We start from the raw sequence: 19,411 nt of genomic DNA, 5'->3' as shown, positions 1-19,411 counted from the left end.
TTTAATCCATTAAATATAATGTTATAGGTGAATATTAGTTACAGGGACCAATCCTGATATATCAAAAAGGAAAAAAAAGCAAGCTATAAAATTATACATATAATGATACATTTTTATAAAAACAGTAACGTAGAAAGGTCGGTAAGTATGTGCACCAAGTCATTTATAATATTCACTTCTGGTTAGTAGAATTAAGGTTTTTTTTTTCCTTTATTTTGCTTTTTAGCTCAATGAAACAAATTGTTATTTTTAATTTTAATGCCTTTCTTATGGGCTTGTTGGAATACTCAGATGAGATAATGGATGTTGAAAGCAGTTATAAGGGATTATGATTATTATTAAAAAGCAGAAGTCATAGTTGTACCATTAGAGATTGTTACCTCTGTAAGTAAGCCTTAAGGTCTGAAATCTTCAATGATCAATGATCTAGATTCCTGGAAATTATTTTTGCTACTCAGAGGCAAAGAAGATAGGTTTACAAACAATGTCTATTAGTTAATTTATAGTGAGAGTACTATTTAGAGGGCCAGTCAGGACTAATCGTCTATTTAGGTATTTAGGACTTTCCTCTGTGAAGAGGTAGATCTGTTGAATAATGAAGTTAATAGTAAATTAATTTGGTGATTGTGTAATCAAAGTGATTGTGTATATTTTAAATCCAGATCACATTAGAACAGGAAATAAATTGGGTTTTTCTACTATATAAGTAAGTTAATCCATTCTATATATTTCTTATCCTTGGACAGATTCATAGCTATCAGGGAACCTGTCAAGATAATGCTGATGGAACAGGCTTCTGTCTCTTCAATCTCCCCTTTCTGCATGCTTCTAAGTAAACATTCTTGCATTCTGTTCTGATTATAGTGTTAGCTCACTATGTCTTCTGAAAAACTTTGTATTTCTGAAAAACTTGTAATGAATAGAAAATAACCCTTATAAAGCAGAATACAGCAAAATTGTACTTGTAGGGCTTAAGGTTCTCTTTGGAACCTTTTAAGCAGTTTGTGAAAAGAAGAATGACGAAATAGCAAAAACTAGATTTTTTTTTTTTTAAACCAGTGGGGGGGGGGAAAGACATTGAGCCAAAGCCACCTGTCCCTGGCAATAATACCTTTTGTGCAAAGCCTGTACCTGCTTCTCAACCTGCAATTTCTGACATTATCCTTCTGCTTATAAGAAAAATAGTATTGGGTAAGCCACTCAGAACTCGCAGCTTTGTAACCAAAACATTAATAAATAACAGTCCTAATAAAGATATTAGCAAAGTTAAAAAGACATGTTACATTCCTAATACTGAAAGAAATACCACAGTAAATATAGAACTTTTTGACCCAAAACCAAGTAATGGTACCGTAATGGAAACGGTTGTGTGGAAGGGCTGAAGCTGCTGAGTTATGGAGACAAAGGCAGATAAATGTCAGAAGTCATACATCGAGGACCAGGTGCAGGCTTTGCACAAAACGTATTATTGCCAGGGATGGGTAGCTCCAGCTCATCGCTCTGTGCTTTCTTTTTCACTGTTCTTTTTTTACTACTTTGAACAAAAATTTAGTAATTATATCCCCACCCCACCCCCAGTTTAGAACATGATATCGGACCAGTCATTTTTTAAAATAAAATTTTGGAGCCTGTAGTCTTCTAAATCAAATACTACTGAAGATTCTTAGTAAAAAATTTCTGTTACCATTAAATCATGAAAAGTAACTGCTGGGCTTCCCTGGTGGCACAGTGGTTGAGAGTCCGCCTGCTGATGCAGGGGACACGGGTTTGTGCCCCGGTCCGGGAAGATCCCACATGCCGCGGAGCGGCTGGGCCCGTGAGCCATGGCCGCTGAGCCTGCGCGTCCGGAGCCTGTGCTCCGCAACGGGAGAGGCCACAACAGTGAGAGGCCCACGTATCACAACAACAAAAAAAAAAGGTAGAAAAAAACAACAAAACAAACAAAAAAATAAGTGAGTAGAGCTAATCTTCAGTTTTATAGGATAAATATAGGCCCTGTTGCAGAATTCTTTGTGTTATTTGGCATGGCACTGTCCATCCAAATCTTTTACACTTTACATTTTTGCTGAGGAACTGTCCTTGGGATCCCAGCCTGGGGATGAGTGAAGCCTTTCTAGGCCTTTGAACAGAGTTAGAAACACTGGTGGTTTGTTGAATCTGGTGGGCGATAGTGGGGAAATGCCTATGCATTATACGAAATTTATTTCATGCTCAGTCAATCTCTAAACGCCCTGATTTGCAACACATTATTACTCATTAATATTGCTGATAATTCATTAGAAACACTAGTTAGAAATTGGGAAGAGTCACATTTTTCTAACGCTTTGAAATATTGTGAATTTTAAGACAATGAAGTCTAGTGTCTCCTATTTAAAATTATATATTTTGTTTGTGGTAGCAAGCACCTTTGTAAAACGTTAAGTTCCCTGAAGAATCCTTGGACTTGTTGCTGTAAGTTCTTATCCTTTGATCCGAATTTGGATGCCCTGCTTAGAACGTGACAAATTGTTTTTTCCTCAGAATTTTAAAACATAGACTTTGGGGTCTTGCTTTTTAGAATTTGCTTCTTCCTCCTTTAAGATTCTTAACTAATGAAGCAATGTGGTTTGATTTTTCTTTAAACAGGTGATGATGTAAAATCTAAAGATTACATTGTTGCACTACAGCACCCTGTGACCACGGACATTAAGCATTCCCTAAAAATGTTTGAACTAACATTGGATGCACTTATCTCATTTAACAAGCGGACCCTAGTTCTGTTTCCAAATATTGATGCAGGTAATTTAACTTCAAAATGAAAGTATGCCACCTACCTTTCCAGTTTTATGTTTCTATTACGTCTTCTTTTGACCGACCTTCCTATCTTGCTCATCTTATCATTGAAGGCCATTCTATTCTGAAATGCATTCTGATTTTCAAAGGATCACCGATTTTGCAGTAGATTGAGGAGTTTGTGATATTATTGTCTAGTAGAAACTTAATAGGAAAGAAAGAAATACTTAAAAAAAACTCAAATCTCCATTCTAGTTTCATGTTTAGTCTCTTCCCTCCAGTTTCCATCAACGAGAAAATGCAATAGCCAAAACCATTTTTTTTTTTTTTAGATTCCATATATATGTGTTAGCATATGGTATTTGTTTTTCTCTTTCTGACTCACTTCACTCTGTATGACAGACTCTAGGGAGGGAGACACAAGAGGGAGGAGATAATGGGGATATATGTATATGTATAGCTGATTTGTTATAAAGCAGAAACTAACACACCATTGTAAAGCAATTATACTCCAATAAAGATGTTAAAAAAAAATGCAATAGCCAAGAGATATAAACCTTAGAAGCTGAAAGAGTGTCTCTAGGAAAGTAATGATCCTACTGACTGCAGTAAAATAGCCATTATTTTTATTTCTTGTTCTCTTATTTATGTTAGCTATACCTTAATTTAATCTTGAGCTTAAGCAATTTCGATCTCTAGCTCCCAACCAGTTGATCCTTAAGCCTAACCTGATTGATCACCTACTGGTGGATGGAACCAGTGCTAGTAAGACCTTAGGTTAATGGTAGGGATATATAAATGGGAAATGCCAGAGCAGGGCCTGATACTGAGGGATTTTCAGATACTGGTTATTATTAGCTGATACCACTCATTGCTGAGCTCTTAGGCATTTTTTGGTAAAGGAGGCAGGATCCCTTCTCTGCAGTGCCAAGATGTCACCATCTTACACTGAAAGAATCCTTCCCTTAGTGTGTCTTGAATAATCTTTTCCGTTAGGGGGAACAAAATAGGGTGTTAGTAGGAAAAAAAACTTTAAGACCCCCAACCCAGATTTCATCCAGGTTATGTATCAATATTTCAAAAACCTTAATATTTATTCTTTTCTAATCCCTTAAATTTTTGCATAAATATTTATAATGTAATTATATCTCTTCTTCAGTATTCATTGTCAGTGATATTCTGTTTGTAATATACCTTCCTTATTGTATATACTTTAGAATTTGAGATTTTTTTACCCCTATGAAAGGAAAGGGTCCCATGAATGCCTAAATCATGTCTGCCACTCGCCTCTCCTTTTCACAGGGTTTTGGATAAAATATACACAAGGAACAAGAGGGAAATAAGAATCAAGGCATCACTTTCTCATTATCTGACTTAGTGCCCCATTCCCTAATGTAGGCTTTTCTGGAAAACAGGTTTAGTGCCTGTCGTATAGGGCCAAAGAGAAGCCTTCAGAACCCAAATCTGAACCTTGGAATAGTAGCAGCTTCTGGCGTGCCCTGCACTACACGAGTTCTAGGTAATGACTGGCATGTTCTGGCAGGAGAGAAGTGGCCGGGCCTGCTCTAAGGACCTGAGTCTGTTGCCTGCCTTGCCATGGAGAAAGTTAAAAGGAGAACACATGCATGCCCAGCTTCTGTTAAATTCGCGGCTCCTGCACACCAGTGGACACGGTGTGGTCGTCGTCCTGCCTTGTAACTGATCAGATTAGCCTCCTTGCCCACCTTGGTCACAGCCACTAGGAAAGGGCGAGTAGAGAGGCAAGCAGAGGGACACTGAATATCGTCTCCCCCTCACACATCTGTAACTTTTCAAAACAAAGTCATGCATGTAAAGTAAAATATCAGCCACAGTTATCAGAATCTGTCTGTATTTGCTTAGAGCTTGTTTAGTCCACGTAAGTGGGAGTGCTTGCTGTCCCATTGAGCTGTCCTTAATGTAGATGTGAGCATAGCTGAGGCAGAGGCCCTCTGATCGGCTTGGTATGTGGAGCCCAAGACCTTTCCATTTAGGAACTCCTGGCTTAAGAGATAGAGACTGTTGGCCTGTCTTGAGCCTCTCAGTTGGTAAGGTAAGAGCTTTTACTGGGGAGTTAGTATTTGCTTTGTGGAGTGCTGTTTGAAGAGACCCACTGCTGCTGTTTAAAGTTTCTAGACGAGTTGAAACAGAGGGCTGACCAGATGTTTTGGATGTTCATCATTCATGAAAAGATCAGTAATTAAAAGGACTATTTCCCTAATAACTGTTATGAGTTTTTATAGGGGATATTTCTTTAAGTGGGGCTATACTTGCCGATGAAAATTGTTCCTTTATCTCGTAAACCATTTAACAGTTGGTTCTTTTCATTTTCACAGGGAGCAAAGAAATGGTTCGAGTGATGAGGAAGAAGGGCATTGAGCATCATCCCAATTTTCGTGCAGTTAAACATGTCCCATTTGACCAGTTTATACAGCTGGTTGCCCATGCTGGTTGTATGATTGGGAACAGCAGCTGTGGGGTACGAGAGGTTGGAGCTTTTGGAACACCTGTGATCAACCTAGGAACACGTCAGATTGGAAGAGAAACAGGTATTTTCCTTTGCTTGTATTTCAACTGACTAAGCTTAATACATTTGTATGAGTTATTATAAAGTATGCACGTATCAGTGCCGGCATATGTGTTTATCAATAAGTGAGTGAATGAGGTTAATGACCAATTGTAGCCTGAAACCTATAGGTAGCACACAATGATTACCAAATTTTTTATTGTCTTTGTAATATCAGAGCTAAGAGTTTCTTAGTTAATTATGGTCTCTGATGGCTGTGTTTAAGAGAGAATGTGGTTGAATGTGTTATATGAATGCCAGTCTTTCGTTTTCATGTGCCCAGTAAAATGAAGAAGGGAATCAACAATAACTCTTACACTTTTGGTTTGAGTAGTGGGGGTATTTTTCCTGATATGGAGTACCCTGAGGACGGAATAATTTGGGAGTGGGTAGAATTAAGAGTTCTCTAATGGCCATGTTAAGTTTGAGATGCCTATTAGATATGAGTGGAGATGGCAGGTTGGCAGCTATGTTGTTCCAGGGAGAGTTGAAGTTGAAGATACAAATTTGAGAGTGATGGCGTATAGATGGTGTTTAGTTAGGATATCAGTTCAGCTGCTGTAACAGAGAGACCCAAAATAATAGTGCCTCAAATAAGTTAGATTTTCTTTGTTTCTCACTGGTAAGTCATCAGAGACTTAGCCTCCATCTATCTTCTTGATGGTTGCTCCATCTCTTGCTGTCGAGTGCACATTTTAGCCACTGGGAAAGGAGGAGAGGGGAAGATATCCTTCCCTCTAAAAGCACAACTTGGAAGTTGCAAGTATTTCTTCATACATCCTATCAGAATGTCGTCACATGGCCACATCCAGCTGCAAGGGTAGCTGAAGAATACATATACCCTTTAGCTGGGTGATTAGATGCCAAGCTAAAAATTCTGCTACTGTACAAAGGATATTGAGGATAATGACGCACTGTGCCAGAAATGGTATTTAAAACCAAGGGATGAAATGAGATTACCCAGGGGGAACATGTAAATAGGGAAGAGAATGGAGCCTAGGACCAAACTCTGGAGCCCTTCTGATGAGGAGGGAAGGGCCAGGAGGGAAGACTGAAAAGGAACTGCCAGAAAACTGGGAGTGTGATATTATTAAAGCCCAGAAAAGAAAGGGTTTCAAGGAGATGGTGTTGAATGATGCTGAGAGTTCAAATAAGATGTGAACATTGGGTTTGGTACCAGGGTCTTCTATCAAAAGCAGTCTGTCCTGGGACTTCCCTGGTGGCGCAGTGGTTAAGAATCCACCTGCCAAGGCAGGGGACACGGGTTCGATCCCTGGTCCAGGAAGATCCCACATGCCGCAGAGCAACTAAGCCCGTGCACCACAACTACTGAGCCTGTGCTCTAGAGCCCACGAGCCACAACTACTGAGCCTGCATGCCACAACTGCTGAAGCCTGCACACCTAGAGCCTGTGCTCCACAACAAGAGAAGCCACCGCAATGAGAAGCCTGCGCACCACAACGAAGAGCAGCCCCCACTCACCTCAACTAGAGAAAGCCCGCGTGCAGCAACAAAGACCCAATGCAGCCAAAAATAAATTTATTTTAAAAAAAGATTTCTCAAAAAAAAAAAGGCAGTCTGTCCTTTCTGCCACCACACTTACACAAACACATGCCCCTCTATCCTTTCCTTCTTACCTTCTTTACATTGGAGGGTGTGGGGTCACCCCTGCCTGCCCACTGCTCTGCCTTCTACCTGTGTTCTAAATCCCCACCCCTCTTGGCTTCTCAAGGACGTTTCTCTTCCATGTATCTTTAGCCTCCTCGGCATTTAAACATGCCTAAGTCTCTGGTATCTTTAAAACAAAACAGTACAAAACAACCTCTCCCCAGCCACCACCCTTTTGCTTTTCTCCTCTTCATAGCCAAGTCTACTGAAAAAACATGTCATTGTCACTGTATTTACTCCCTCAAATTGGTCAGAAAATGTACGGAAAGGAAGTGACTGCATCAACAGCTGACTGGCCAGTTGACTAACTGGCAACCTGGCCTGACCAGTTGATCCCACGACTGGCTGAGTAGGTGGAAGGTAGGGCAGATGGAAAGAGTGGACATGCTGGATGAACAGATGAGTGGCAAGTGGATACTGGGTTAATTACCTTATTTGTTCCAATAAACAAACAAGAGCTTGATTTATTCTCTTTGGGAATAAAGGAACCTACGGCTCCTTAAGTATCTGATATATGGAGATCTTGCTGAGAGTGCTTTAAAAGGTATAAAGTAGAAAAGTTTGTCTCTCTAATAGAAGACTTGTTTGAAGCCTTCTGGGTTATAGGGCTACTTATGAGCACGACACACTGCTCATTTCTATATTCTTTGGTTTCTCCCACTTCTGAATCACTGTACGGCACTGGATTTACCTAGGGGAGAATGTCCTTCATGTCCGGGATGCTGATACCCAAGACAAAATATTGCAAGCGCTGCACCTTCAGTTTGGTAAACAGTACCCTTGGTGAGTGTGTACTTTTAAAGTGATTTAAAACAGGAGCTGTTTTGGGCACCATTTTCAAGCTGTGTAGTCACCCTAATGGTGCTCGCTCTCTGCATCCTTAGAGGTCCCTATCTGCTGGTGAGACAGGGCTTGCTAATCTACCCCCTGTTACTCTACCAAGGGTTCCAGTGGAGAATAATTTGTCTCAGTTAATACAGCACTTCTGCTAGGAACTACTGCTTTAGCCTATTTTGAATTTCTGTAAGTATTAGAAAGTAATGTAACGATTTTCTTTAAAAATAGTATAGTTCAGCATTTTAATTTAGACTATCCTTTCTGTTTCAAATTAATCAGATTTTCCTTTATGTGATTCTTTTTTTCTGAAAATAATTTTTCCCTACAAAAGTAAAGATGAAAACCAAAAAAGCAAAAAAAAATTTTTTTACTGTCCCAAACTATGATATATTCTGAAATTGGCTTAACAAAGATAATTTTTCTTTGATCTTACAGGCAATTTCAGGAGGAAATAGTTGTATTGCAATCAACAATGGTTTTAGATATTCTGTTAATAATATGAAGGTATTTAGTTACAGTGTGGCTGAAGAGATCCAGATGTTGTTATTTTAAAAGAAGAAGCTCAAACTATTTATTACCTGAAATTTCAGATTCCAATAATACTATGTCCTCAATATAATTTAATATGTACAATTTAATTGACTTTTTGGACATTGCAGTTCCAAGATATATGGGGATGGAAATGCTGTTCCGAGGATTTTGAAGTTTCTCAAATCTATTGATCTTCAAGAGCCACTACAAAAGAAATTCTGTTTTCCTCCTGTGAAGGATAACATCTCCCAAGATATTGACCATATTCTTGAAACTCTAAGTGCCTTGGCTGTTGATCTTGGTGGGACGAACCTCCGAGTTGCAATAGTCAGCATGAAGGTAAAATAACTCCTAAGGTTTTAACTTTATATCCCATACGAGTAGTTGATTTTTAAAAAGTGTGGTTGGAAGGTAGGACTAGAAACATACACAAGAGCTTGTAATCATTTGTCCACAGTATTGGCTTTTGGTTCCATTACAATGTGTGTCTCACTATTTTACTAATCACTAACATTTTTTTTTTTTTTTTTCTGGTACGCGGGCCTCTCACTGTTGTGGCCTCTCCCATTGCGGAGCACAGGCTCCGGATGCGCAGACTCAGCGGCCATGGCTCACGGGCCCAGCCGCTCCGCGCCATGTGGGATCTTCCTGGACCGGGGCATAAACCCGTGTCCCCTGCATCAGCAGGCGGACTCTCAACCACTGCTTCACCAGGGAAGCCCTCACAAACATTTTAAAGAAGTAAAGTTCTCAGGGAATCCAAGTTAGTAGACTTGAGTTGACAATGGGAGATCCACTAGGCATCAGAGAGAGCATCTGCCACCCAGGAGACCTGAAATTCTATACTTGGTAATAGCTTGTAGCATGGAGTATGTTGATTACTCTCACTACCCAGGGGAGGGCGTCTGCAAATGGTGAGGGGAATTGCTTCTCCTCTAGATCATGATTTCAGTTGCATACAGCATACCTTCAACTCTTAACCAAACCATCACCACAGTGTTGACAGAACCTTTATAGAACACCAAACTGTCCATGTTAAAATAATCTCTGGGGCTTCCCTGGTGGCGCAGTGGTTGAGAGTCCGCCTGTCGATGCAGGGGACATAGGTTTGTGCCCCGGTCCAGGAAGATCCCACATGCCGCAGAGCAGCTGTGAGCCATGGCCGCTGAGCCTGCGCGTCCGGAGCCTGTGCTCCGCAACGGGAGAGGCCACAACAGTGAGAGGCCCGTGTACTGCAAAAAAAAAAAAAAAAAGATCTGATGACTTAACAAGGAAGAATAAACCTAACAGAAAAATCTTTGTTTGAAGCATTGTAGATGTGTGAAGTTTCAGGAATCCATGAGAAATACAGAGGATTTTAAACACAAAGTTGTTTAGATCAAATAAAAGCAAAACAAAACATAATTTTAGTGAAGACAAAGGCCTTCTTTATAAATACTCTTTAAAAAGTATTAATAGAAAAATATTTTCTTAACATAAAGGTGATATATTCCATATCAATGGCGAACACCCTCTGTAGTGGCATTCCTATTAAAATCAAGTGGAAAAGAAGGATGTTTTCTGCACCATTTAACATAATTCTCAAAGTTAGGAAGGGAATAAAGCAAGGAACAAATAGCAAAAATGGCGATTGTGGACAGGGTAAAACAAAGCATGTTATTTATAGACAATATGAATAAACCAACAAGCTTGTAGAATTAATAACACAATTGAGTAAAATGGCTAGATATGATAAATATATAAATATCAATAACTTTTTACTTACATGAAATTGTAGGTAAAGATTTGAGTTTTTCTCTAGGTGAGTATTTGTCAACCCTGATTGCACATTAGTGTTACCTGGAAGCTTTAAAAAATATATGGATGCCTGGCTCCCACCCCAGACTAGTTAGATGCCAGTGTCTGGGGGGAGGGACTAGGCATCAATATTTGTTCAAAGCTGCCCAGGTGATTCTGATGCACAGTGAAGGCGGAGAAGCACAACTAGGTTTATTTTTAATGACAGTCATTAGTGACAGCTTTAAGCCTTGTAAATGGATAAAAATCCATTAATAACAGAAGAATGGAAAAAGTGATCCTATTTAGAACAACAGAACTTATAAAATAAAGTTTTCTGGTTTCCTAAACCAGAAAACTATGTGATCTATGAAAAGAAAATCTAAAAACTTTAAAATATAAAGGCTTGAAAAATATCCTGGTTAGGAGTGCTGAGTATTTTTTTAAATGTCAGCACTTTCCAAATTGAATTATGAGTTTAACGTAATTCTAGTCAGTATTTCAGTGAGGTTTTTTAAAGTTTAACCACATTATTCTGAAATTTACTTAAAATAATACACAAGTGAGAAGAGCAAAGAAATTTAAAAACAAGAATAATTAGGAGGGACTGTCCCTGACTGGTATTAAAACATATCACTAAGCACAGTAATTTAAATATCGTGGTTCCATACCATTACTGACTTCAGTTACGGCGGATGATTAAAGCTTAATGACTTAGGATATTTATTTAGTTGCTTCAGTATTTAAACAAGGAAATTTTGTCAACCTGAAAGAGTTAAAAATGACCTTTTAATGACGATTCAGATTAGCCAACATTCACCTTATGTTTAAGAGAGGGCCCATCTGGTTGGCTGTGGAGTTGTCATTGCTTCAACGGCCATATGCTAGGTTGTCTTCCCAGGAAATGACCTGAGTGTATCCCAGGGCTGGCCCAAGCCAGACAGTGGATCCCTTCCCCAGCAGTCATCTGACTCTGCAGTACTGTCCTAGAGTAATGTCTGATTTATTGTGAAAAAGGTCAAAGATTCAGTGTATGCTCCTTAGCTGAGACCCATGAGACAGATCTGTTTTTTCTCTTTTAGGGTGAAATAGTTAAGAAGTATACTCAGTTCAATCCTAAAACCTATGAAGAGAGGATTAATTTAATCCTACAGATGTGTGTAGAAGCTGCAGCAGAAGCTGTAAAACTGAACTGCAGGATTTTGGGAGTAGGTGAGATTGTAAATTACATACCTAAGCAATGTTCATTTTAATGTACAGTTTGCTGAGTTCTGATGCATGATGGAACATCAGGTCACTGTCTGCCCTGTGTGTAGATGGCTCCAGGTCCTGTCTGTGGGCCCCAAGCATGGGGCCTTCCTGGGACCCCAACAAACATTGTGAGAGAAGCACTGATGGAACTGTCAATCTATGGGGAGCCACAGGTTTAGCTCAGAACTGCCTTACATTTCCTTCCAGTCCTTGGTAATGTTTGTTTTAGGAGATCTTGGGTGAATTAATTTGTGTTCCAAGCCCAGAAAGTCAGCACACTTTTCTGAGATTGCTCATTAGAATCATTTTCCTTGTGTTTGTGGTGGAGCTCAGGCATTTCCACAGGTGGCCGTGTAAATCCTCGGGAAGGAATTGTGCTGCATTCAACCAAACTGATTCAAGAGTGGAACTCTGTGGATCTCAGGACCCCCCTGTCTGACACTTTGCATCTCCCCGTATGGGTAGACAATGATGGCAACTGTGCTGCCCTTGCAGAAAGGAAATTTGGCCAAGGAAAGGGCCTTGAAAACTTTGTGACACTTATCACAGGCACAGGTAAGAGGAGTAGAGACGGCTGCTTCAGGAGCTAGGGTGTGTGTTGGGGCACGTGCCTTTACCACTCAGCCAGGCAGTTTACAAGTCAGCTTTCACCTTCACTTCCTGCTTGAGTAGAGCCTGAAGGTGAGAGTGAGGGCCCACCCAGGTCTTTTCTGAACATGTGCCCCGCCCTGTGCATGCATGTGGCCTTCTAAATTCCCAGGAATCGTCTGAGCTATTCAAAGCCCTTATTCCCCAAAGCTTCTCATTCTCCAGGATTTCCTCCTACTCTCTTTGGTTAGTATATTGTTTGTCACAGCTGTTGTCCATTGCCCTAGGCAGTAGAGACTAATAACTATATTTTGCCTTTAAATGTTTTTGATGAGTGCCCCCTGGATAGCCCCCTCAGCCCTGGGGAAGTTCTGGGGTAGGTGAGATAAAGGCAAGCCCTTTGAGCTGGTCCTCCGGGAGCCACCAAGCAGGTCAAAACAAACCACCACAATTTTTTGAGAAGGTTCATTCTGCTCTCTCCAGTATTGCCATCTGTACTGGCAATGTAGGCTATTATTCTAGGCCATCGCCAAGCTGGGGGGTGAGGGGTGGGTGTGATGGGACCAGAAAATGCCAGAAATCTCTTACTAAGATTCAGCCGGTTTTTTCTTGATTAATTGTTCCCCTGGTTGTTGTAAAGTTTTGGTTAGTTTCCAGAGTTCCAAAAAACTCGATTCTGACAGTTTTTGCCAGTTTGTTCATTGCTTTAGTGAAGGGATGGGCTTTTGGAGTTCCCTACTCTACCACTTTTGCTGATGTCCCAATTTGTTTTTTTTGTTTTGTTTTGCGGTACGCTGGCCTCTCACTGTTGTGGCCTCTCCCGTTGCGGAGCACAGGCTCCGGACGCGCAGGCTCAGTGGCCATGGCTCACGGGCCCAGCCGCTCCGCGGCATGTGGGATCTTCCCGGACCGGGGCACAAACCCATGTCCCCTGCATCGGCAGGCGGACTCTCAACCACTGCGCCACCAGGGAAGCCAATTTTTTTTTTAAATGAGAAGACGGGCTCAGGTAGTCAGTGTTCGAGGCAGCACTTGGTCCCACATATGCCTAACTTCAAACCGTGCATGCTCTTTTTTTGTTTTTAATTAGGGTATAGCTGTTTTACAATGCTGTGTTAGTTTCTACTGTACAGTGGAGTTCCCTGCGCTATCCTAATATGTATAAAACCGTGTGCGCTCTTAAACTCCACATTATACTACCTCCCTAATGCTGAGCTCATGCACTTCTCTTAGTCTCGGACACAGTTTTAGCAAGCTTGGATATCATTTCCTAGTTCAGAGCAGTAATAACCTGCAAATTAGAGGAGTGAGGGTTCATGAGTAGGTGCCACAAGAAGTAAGAGATGGCAGGACAACTCTAAAATGCAGACCCTATTAAAGCAAAACGCCCTTTACCCCTTACTAGCTCCTCAACTCCATAACAAAAAGTACTCATCGATATTCATAATTATTGAATCATAGATTTTTAGACATGGTGGCATTATGAAGGGGCAAAACCATGTTTCATATTCTCTGTTTAAGAAAGCAGGTGGGGGCTTCCCTGGTGGCGCAGTGGTTGAGAGTCCGCCTGGCGATGCAGGGGACGCGGGTTCGTGCCCTGGTCCGGGAAGATCCCACATGCCATGGAGCGGCTGGGCCCATGAGCCATGGCCGCTGGGCCTGTGCGTCCGGAGCCTGTGCTCCACAACGGGAGAGGCCACAACAGAGAGGCCCGGTACTGCAAAAAAAAAAAAAAAAAAAAGCAGGTGGGGTATGAAACCTTTCAAAAAGATTGTCTTATCTTGGGTTTCTCCCACAGCGGAGCCTGAGACAAGGAGTTCAGTGTGGGTATTTTATTTTGGAGGTGATTCTGAGAAGCAGGAGTGAGGGAGTGGGAAGAGTGGGACAGAGCAGGGGAGCCATTAGAGGATGTATTATCAAAGTTGCCTTGAGGACAGTGGGGGTTGAAATCTACCAGAACCTCCCAGAAAGCCTGCAGAATACTACCCAGAGTTGTCCACTTAATCTGCTGGCTACTGTCTCTTCTTGGTTGACAGTTGCTTCTGGGCAACTGTGTGTGCATGGCTACTAGGCTCTTACTTGAGTGTTGGAGAAGGCCTTGGTGAGAACCAAGTTGAAATCATAGTGAGCCAAGCAGATGCAACACAGGGCATTGGAGGATCAGCTAAAAATATTTCCATACAAAATGATTCCAGGTAAAGCTTTGGTACTTAGTAAGTTTCAGCTATCTAGGAAAGTAGGCACCATATAGAACCTCACATTCCAAAGCTTTGCTAAACAGAGGAGGCATTGCCATAGCACAGTTTTCTGTTTCAGGTGCAGAGCCACTTCAGTGATTGTCGTCTTTCACTATAGGAATTGGTGGGGGGATCATCCATCAGCATGAACTGATCCATGGTAGCTCCTTCTGCGCTGCGGAGCTTGGCCACATTGTGGTGTCCCTGGATGGGCCTGACTGTTCCTGTGGAAGCCATGGGTGTATTGAAGCATATGCCTCTGGAATGGCCTTGCAGAGGGAAGCAAAAAAGCTACATGATGGTCAGTTTCTTTCACCTGAGGAATTAAATAGCCAAATGGTAGACAAGTACTTCAAAGTAGATATTCCAAAGAGAGCTGAACGCTGACACCAGAACTTTTAACCTTTTCACTCCCTAGAGGAAAATCAGGGCTCCACATACTGCAGCTCAGAGTCTTCTTGGTCCTGACCCATATTAATACCCTTCCTCTCCAGCACTGGGAGGGCCGGGGTCTTGAGCTCCAGGATAGCAGGGGAGATGTCTTTCCTTTTTGCCTTCTCAGCCCCTAGCACAGGATGGGTACTTTATAGAGATTTTAATGGAGAATTAAATGGATGAATATATTAGTTTTTCAACTCTGAGAGGTTTATTTGAATTACACCTATTCCTGGACATGTTATAAATGTCAGGATGGTTTCTAGTCTAATTCAAGAGCGAGTCATTTAATATCATTACAACCTGGTGTGTCAAGTGCAATAAGAACGATGGCCAAGGAACATAGATGCATATAGGAAGGACACCAGTGTTCCCTCCCCGCCCTCTCCATACAGGGAAGGGAGCGTTAGGGTGCTGTCCTGGGAGTTGAGAGTCAAGAGGGTAAATAGAATTAATGAGGCAAGTTTGGATGAGCCAGGGAGCATTTCCAAGCATAGGAAACTGGTGTTGGTGCATAAGGGCAAGGCAGGGTATAGTGTAGCAAGAGGTAAGCCAGGACCAGCAGTTAATGGAAAAACCACTGAAAAATTTTAGGGAAAAGACATAGATCCAAATTTTAGATTCTTCACCACACTTTTTTTTCTAGTGGGAAAATGGTAGTTGAATGGAGGCTGGCTTCAAGGGGGGACAGTTCTAGAGTGACTTCCAGTTTTCTGGGTGGACAGCTTTGGGGGTGGGGACATGAGAGGAGGAACAGGGCTTGGCAGAAGCTGACAGTTGGGAACGAGTGGGACATGCAGGTGGGAGCGTGCAGGAGGCAGCTGGCTGCAGGGGTCTGATGCTCAGGAGAGGGGACAGGGCTGAAGTCAAGATTTGGAATCATGGGCATTGAGGTGGCCATTAAACCTGTGAATGAGACTTGCAGTGAGATGAGAGTCCAGGGTGGAATCCTGTGAAATGTCAGCACTTGAGGGCAGGGAGGAAAACCAGGAAAGGGTGAAGTCACAGGAAGCAAAAAGGGAGTGTTTCAGGGAGAGCAGTGGGTAGTGTCAAGTGCTGAGTAAGAGGAAACCAGAAAGTTCATTGGCTTTGACCCTGAGGAAGGACATCATTTGAAGCCCTGAAAACAGTGTTTATTTTTCAGTCTCATTTTTATCATCACCCCCCCACTAAGGAGCCTAAATGTTTAGACAATTTTTCCTAATCATTCAACCCCATGAAACTTTAATACCACAGATACATTGTTTGTCTGTTGTTTGTTACTGTCTGTATAAAAAGAGTAAGAATTTTTTTGCCCACAAGAACCAGTTTTTGCCCCCATGGGGGTAAATGCGTATCTTAAAGAAGTTCAGTCAAGTGAGGAGCAGAAGCCTAACTACCCTGAGTAGGAGCAGAAGTGAGGGTTGAGAACACAGGAGGGGAAGGGTGGAGGAGCCCTTACAAAAAGGCCCCTGGGGAGGGAGGGAGAGATGAGCTGTGAAGCCCTGGTGGAGGGGCGAGAGAGGGAGAGCAGCGGGATGTGGGAACACAGACCTATTTATAAGCAGGGGCAGAGGAGTAAGGGAGTTCTACCTGGAGGCATCCTTTATCTGAGAGGTCAGAAATGGGAAAATCTCTTGGTAGCGGGAGCTGGGATAGACGGTCTGAGGAGATGAAGGCTGAGAAGGGTAATGAACAGGAATGGGAGAGAGTGGCCAGAGCAGCTGTGAGGGCCCTTGGAAGATAGGAGACCACCACTTGGTGTCTAGGTAACCGTCTGCTTGGTTGGGATTTTCTCCCATCAGAGCCCAAGTAATAGCAGATGAGGAAGGAGTTTGATCTGGGTTGGTGGCTGGCAGTGTGAGGGGCAGAAAGTCAAGGACTACAGATAACTACAGAAATATCTACCATTCATTTAGCATTTACTCTGGCCAGCACTTAACTTGAGTACTTAAGTCCATTTTCTCATTTAATCCCTAAAGGAATCCTGCTAGGGTAGGTATCATTACCCCAGTCTTAGAAGAGCAACACGTGGAGGTGACACGGGCAGGGTAGTGCAGCCCGTGGTGGTAGAGCTGACAGCTGAACCCAGGTCTGTCCGTTTCTGAGGTGCTGTGCCTTCCTGCCACTGTGGGTCACTGGCAAATAATGCAGCCTTGCATCTGGCATAGATGAGGAAGGAGAGGAATGCAGAGGAGTTCTGGTAACTTGGGGGAAAAAAACACTTCAAGGTTGTTTAATATGGAAGGGGGAAGTGAAGGAGGCTCTGGTCAGAGTTGAGGATTTCCAGTTAGAGAAGTTCTGGATGATGTATAAGCAGGCAGCAAAGCCCTCTGGCAAATGTATATGGATATTTACGAATGATAAAAAGCTTTGCAAATGTGAAAAGAGATTATCATCTTCCCACTTGGAGGCTTACCGCCCACAGGCATAATTATGAGCTTGGCCTTCCGAAGCTCATGAATGACTGCTTCTCCTTCTCACCTCTGCTCAAACAGAAGACCAGCTCTTGGTGGAAGGGATGTCAGTGCCAAAAGACGAAGCTGTGGGCGCACTCCATCTCATCCAAGCTGCGAAACTTGGCAATGCAAAGGCCCAGAGCATCTTGAGAACAGGTGAGCACGCAGGTCTGGGCAGCTCTGACAGCCCAGGGCTCCGACAAACGCCCAGCCCTCAGGACCAGTGCAGAGGTAATTTTCCTACTTACTGTTCAAGGTATTTGGTAGCGTTGCCTTTTTAAACAGGCTTTTGTTTTGTTTTACAACTATGAAAAAACTACTTGTTCATTTTCTGGAAATTTAGAGAAATACAGGAGAGTAAGAAAAAGTATCTTTTAGTTTTACTGTTCAGAGATATCAACTATTAACATTTCCTTCCAGTCTATTTTTTTTTTACATAGTTGAGATCATATAGTATAGTATATGTACAGTTTTATATCCAGCTCTTTTCATTTCAGAGTATCACATAATCATTTTTTCATATTAAGGATAAATCATAAACAGCTTTAAAAGTACTGCTTCCATGAGGTAGTGTGAACGAACTATTCCTGGCTGGTGCTCTTTTCCACCTTCCTCTTTGACTTTGGATTTGGCTCTCACCCCGAAAACTTGTTTTTAATTTTTGTTTTCCTGTAGCTGGAACAGCGTTGGGTCTTGCGGTTGTGAACATCCTCCACACTATGAATCCTTCCCTTGTGATCCTCTCTGGAGTCCTAGCCAGTCACTATATCCACACTGTCAAAGACGTCATCCGCCAGCAAGCCTTGTCCTCGGTTCAGGACGTGGACGTGGTGGTTTCGGATTTGGTGGAACCCGCCCTGCTCGGCGCGGCCAGCATGGTTCTGGACTACACGACTCGCAGGATCTACTAGTCCTCTGAAGAGTGGAGGTGGACCGAGATTCAAGAGCTCCTTGGCAGAATCAGGTTGTCTTCTAGATGAGCATTTCTTAAAAGGCAAATTTGGTATTTCAATTTATTTGGCAGGCGACTTTGGCAGAGTTTTTGCTTTTAGTCTCTTCCAGAGTCACTTTTCCCCACCCGTTTTTGTAGATGCTGCTCCTTGTGGGGTCATTTCAGCTCAAACCTTGTCACAATCTTCTGTGCCAAAAGGAGCTACAGTAGTAGCCGAGGAAGCCTTAGGACTCTGCTTACTAGATGTACCACTTAGACCTGCAGGCCTTGCTTGGGGTGTGACCTTGATACTGGAGTTTGGATTATTAATCCTTCCTCCTCTGACCCTAAGTTCAGAACACAGAAAGGGATCCAGTCAGGGAACAGAAGGAAATCTCACCATGAAGGGCTTAAGTAAACCTTTTAAAAGCAGTTTTATTGAGGTATTTTTTAAAGTGCACAATTTGGTTGAGTTTTGACATATATATACCTATGAAACCATGGCCACGATCAGGACATCAGGTGTACGTATCTCTCACCCCCAAACATTACTTGTTGAAAGATGTTATTTGCTATTACTCTCTCAGAATCTTGAGCAACTTTAGATCAGGGATCTGAATTACAGTGGCCTTAGTGACCTTGTCCTTATCTTCTTAAGGCCAGCTGAGAAGCCATAGGACTTACAGCCTCTGAAAGATTAACCATCCCAGAAGGATCGTTGCTACTGACAAGCAGACACCTCTCCCTTCAATAGCTTTTCATACTATGTTGAATATGACCCTGGAGTGTTGATTAAGGCAGTGTTTGTTGTGTGTCATACCTAGAGCCCACATCTGTGAATCTGGATTCTGGCTAAATAAGATTCCACACTCGAATTGGTGTCAAGATAACAAAGGCCAAGGTTCTTGCTATTAATTTCAACCTGGAAGAAATACTGATAGCCACCATTTATTAAGTGCCTACTGTGTGCCAGGCTCTGAACTTGGTGCTTCATATGCATTATTCTAAATTCTCACAACCAGTAAGGTAGGTGTTTTAATTCCCATTTTATAGAACCCCAAACTAAGTCAAGTGGTGTGCCTAAAGCTGCGTGGCTAATGAGTCTTAAAGACAGGGTTTGACCCGGGTCCCTCTGTGTTTTTTCTGCTAAGCCACACAAACCTCTCTTCATATCAAAAACTTCCAAAGTGCAAATATATATATATGTATATAATATATATATATATATAATTTATTCCAGGCTACCAAGAGCTTTGACAAGAATATCTCATTAGCAAATGAATCGATTCATCCTTGACACTATCTCAGTGGTGAATTTAAAAAAATATTCCTGTATGCTGTGGAAATTTTGCCAGTACAGTAT

General features: G+C 42.0%; 1 protein-coding gene across 3 annotated transcripts in view; it reads left to right on the top strand.

Moving 5' to 3' along the window:
- GNE (glucosamine (UDP-N-acetyl)-2-epimerase/N-acetylmannosamine kinase) overlaps nt 1-18,783 on the top strand; it is a 33,207-nt gene extending 14,424 nt beyond the window's left edge. The window contains exons 3-11 of one of the 3 annotated variants that reach the window (XM_065878483.1): nt 2,626-2,778; nt 5,127-5,339; nt 7,720-7,807; nt 8,521-8,731; nt 11,251-11,380; nt 11,753-11,974; nt 14,363-14,545; nt 17,157-17,273; nt 17,793-18,783. In XM_065878483.1, the coding sequence (XP_065734555.1) occupies nt 2,626-2,778; nt 5,127-5,339; nt 7,720-7,807; nt 8,521-8,731; nt 11,251-11,380; nt 11,753-11,974; nt 14,363-14,545; nt 17,157-17,273; nt 17,793-18,028 (1,553 nt within the window). In that variant the 3' untranslated portion in view covers nt 18,029-18,783. The remainder of the gene's footprint in view (nt 1-2,625; nt 2,779-5,126; nt 5,340-7,719; nt 7,808-8,520; nt 8,732-11,250; nt 11,381-11,752; nt 11,975-14,362; nt 14,546-17,156; nt 17,274-17,792) is intronic. The other 2 variants (XM_065878481.1, XM_065878482.1) reach the window with 2 other exon arrangements.
- Nucleotides 18,784-19,411: the final 628 nt, after the last annotated feature.

The sequence above is a fragment of the Phocoena phocoena genome, chromosome 6 (genome assembly GCF_963924675.1).
Source record: "Phocoena phocoena chromosome 6, mPhoPho1.1, whole genome shotgun sequence".
Taxonomy (NCBI): Eukaryota; Metazoa; Chordata; class Mammalia; order Artiodactyla; family Phocoenidae; genus Phocoena; species Phocoena phocoena.
This window is presented reverse-complemented; position numbering and strand designations above follow the sequence as displayed.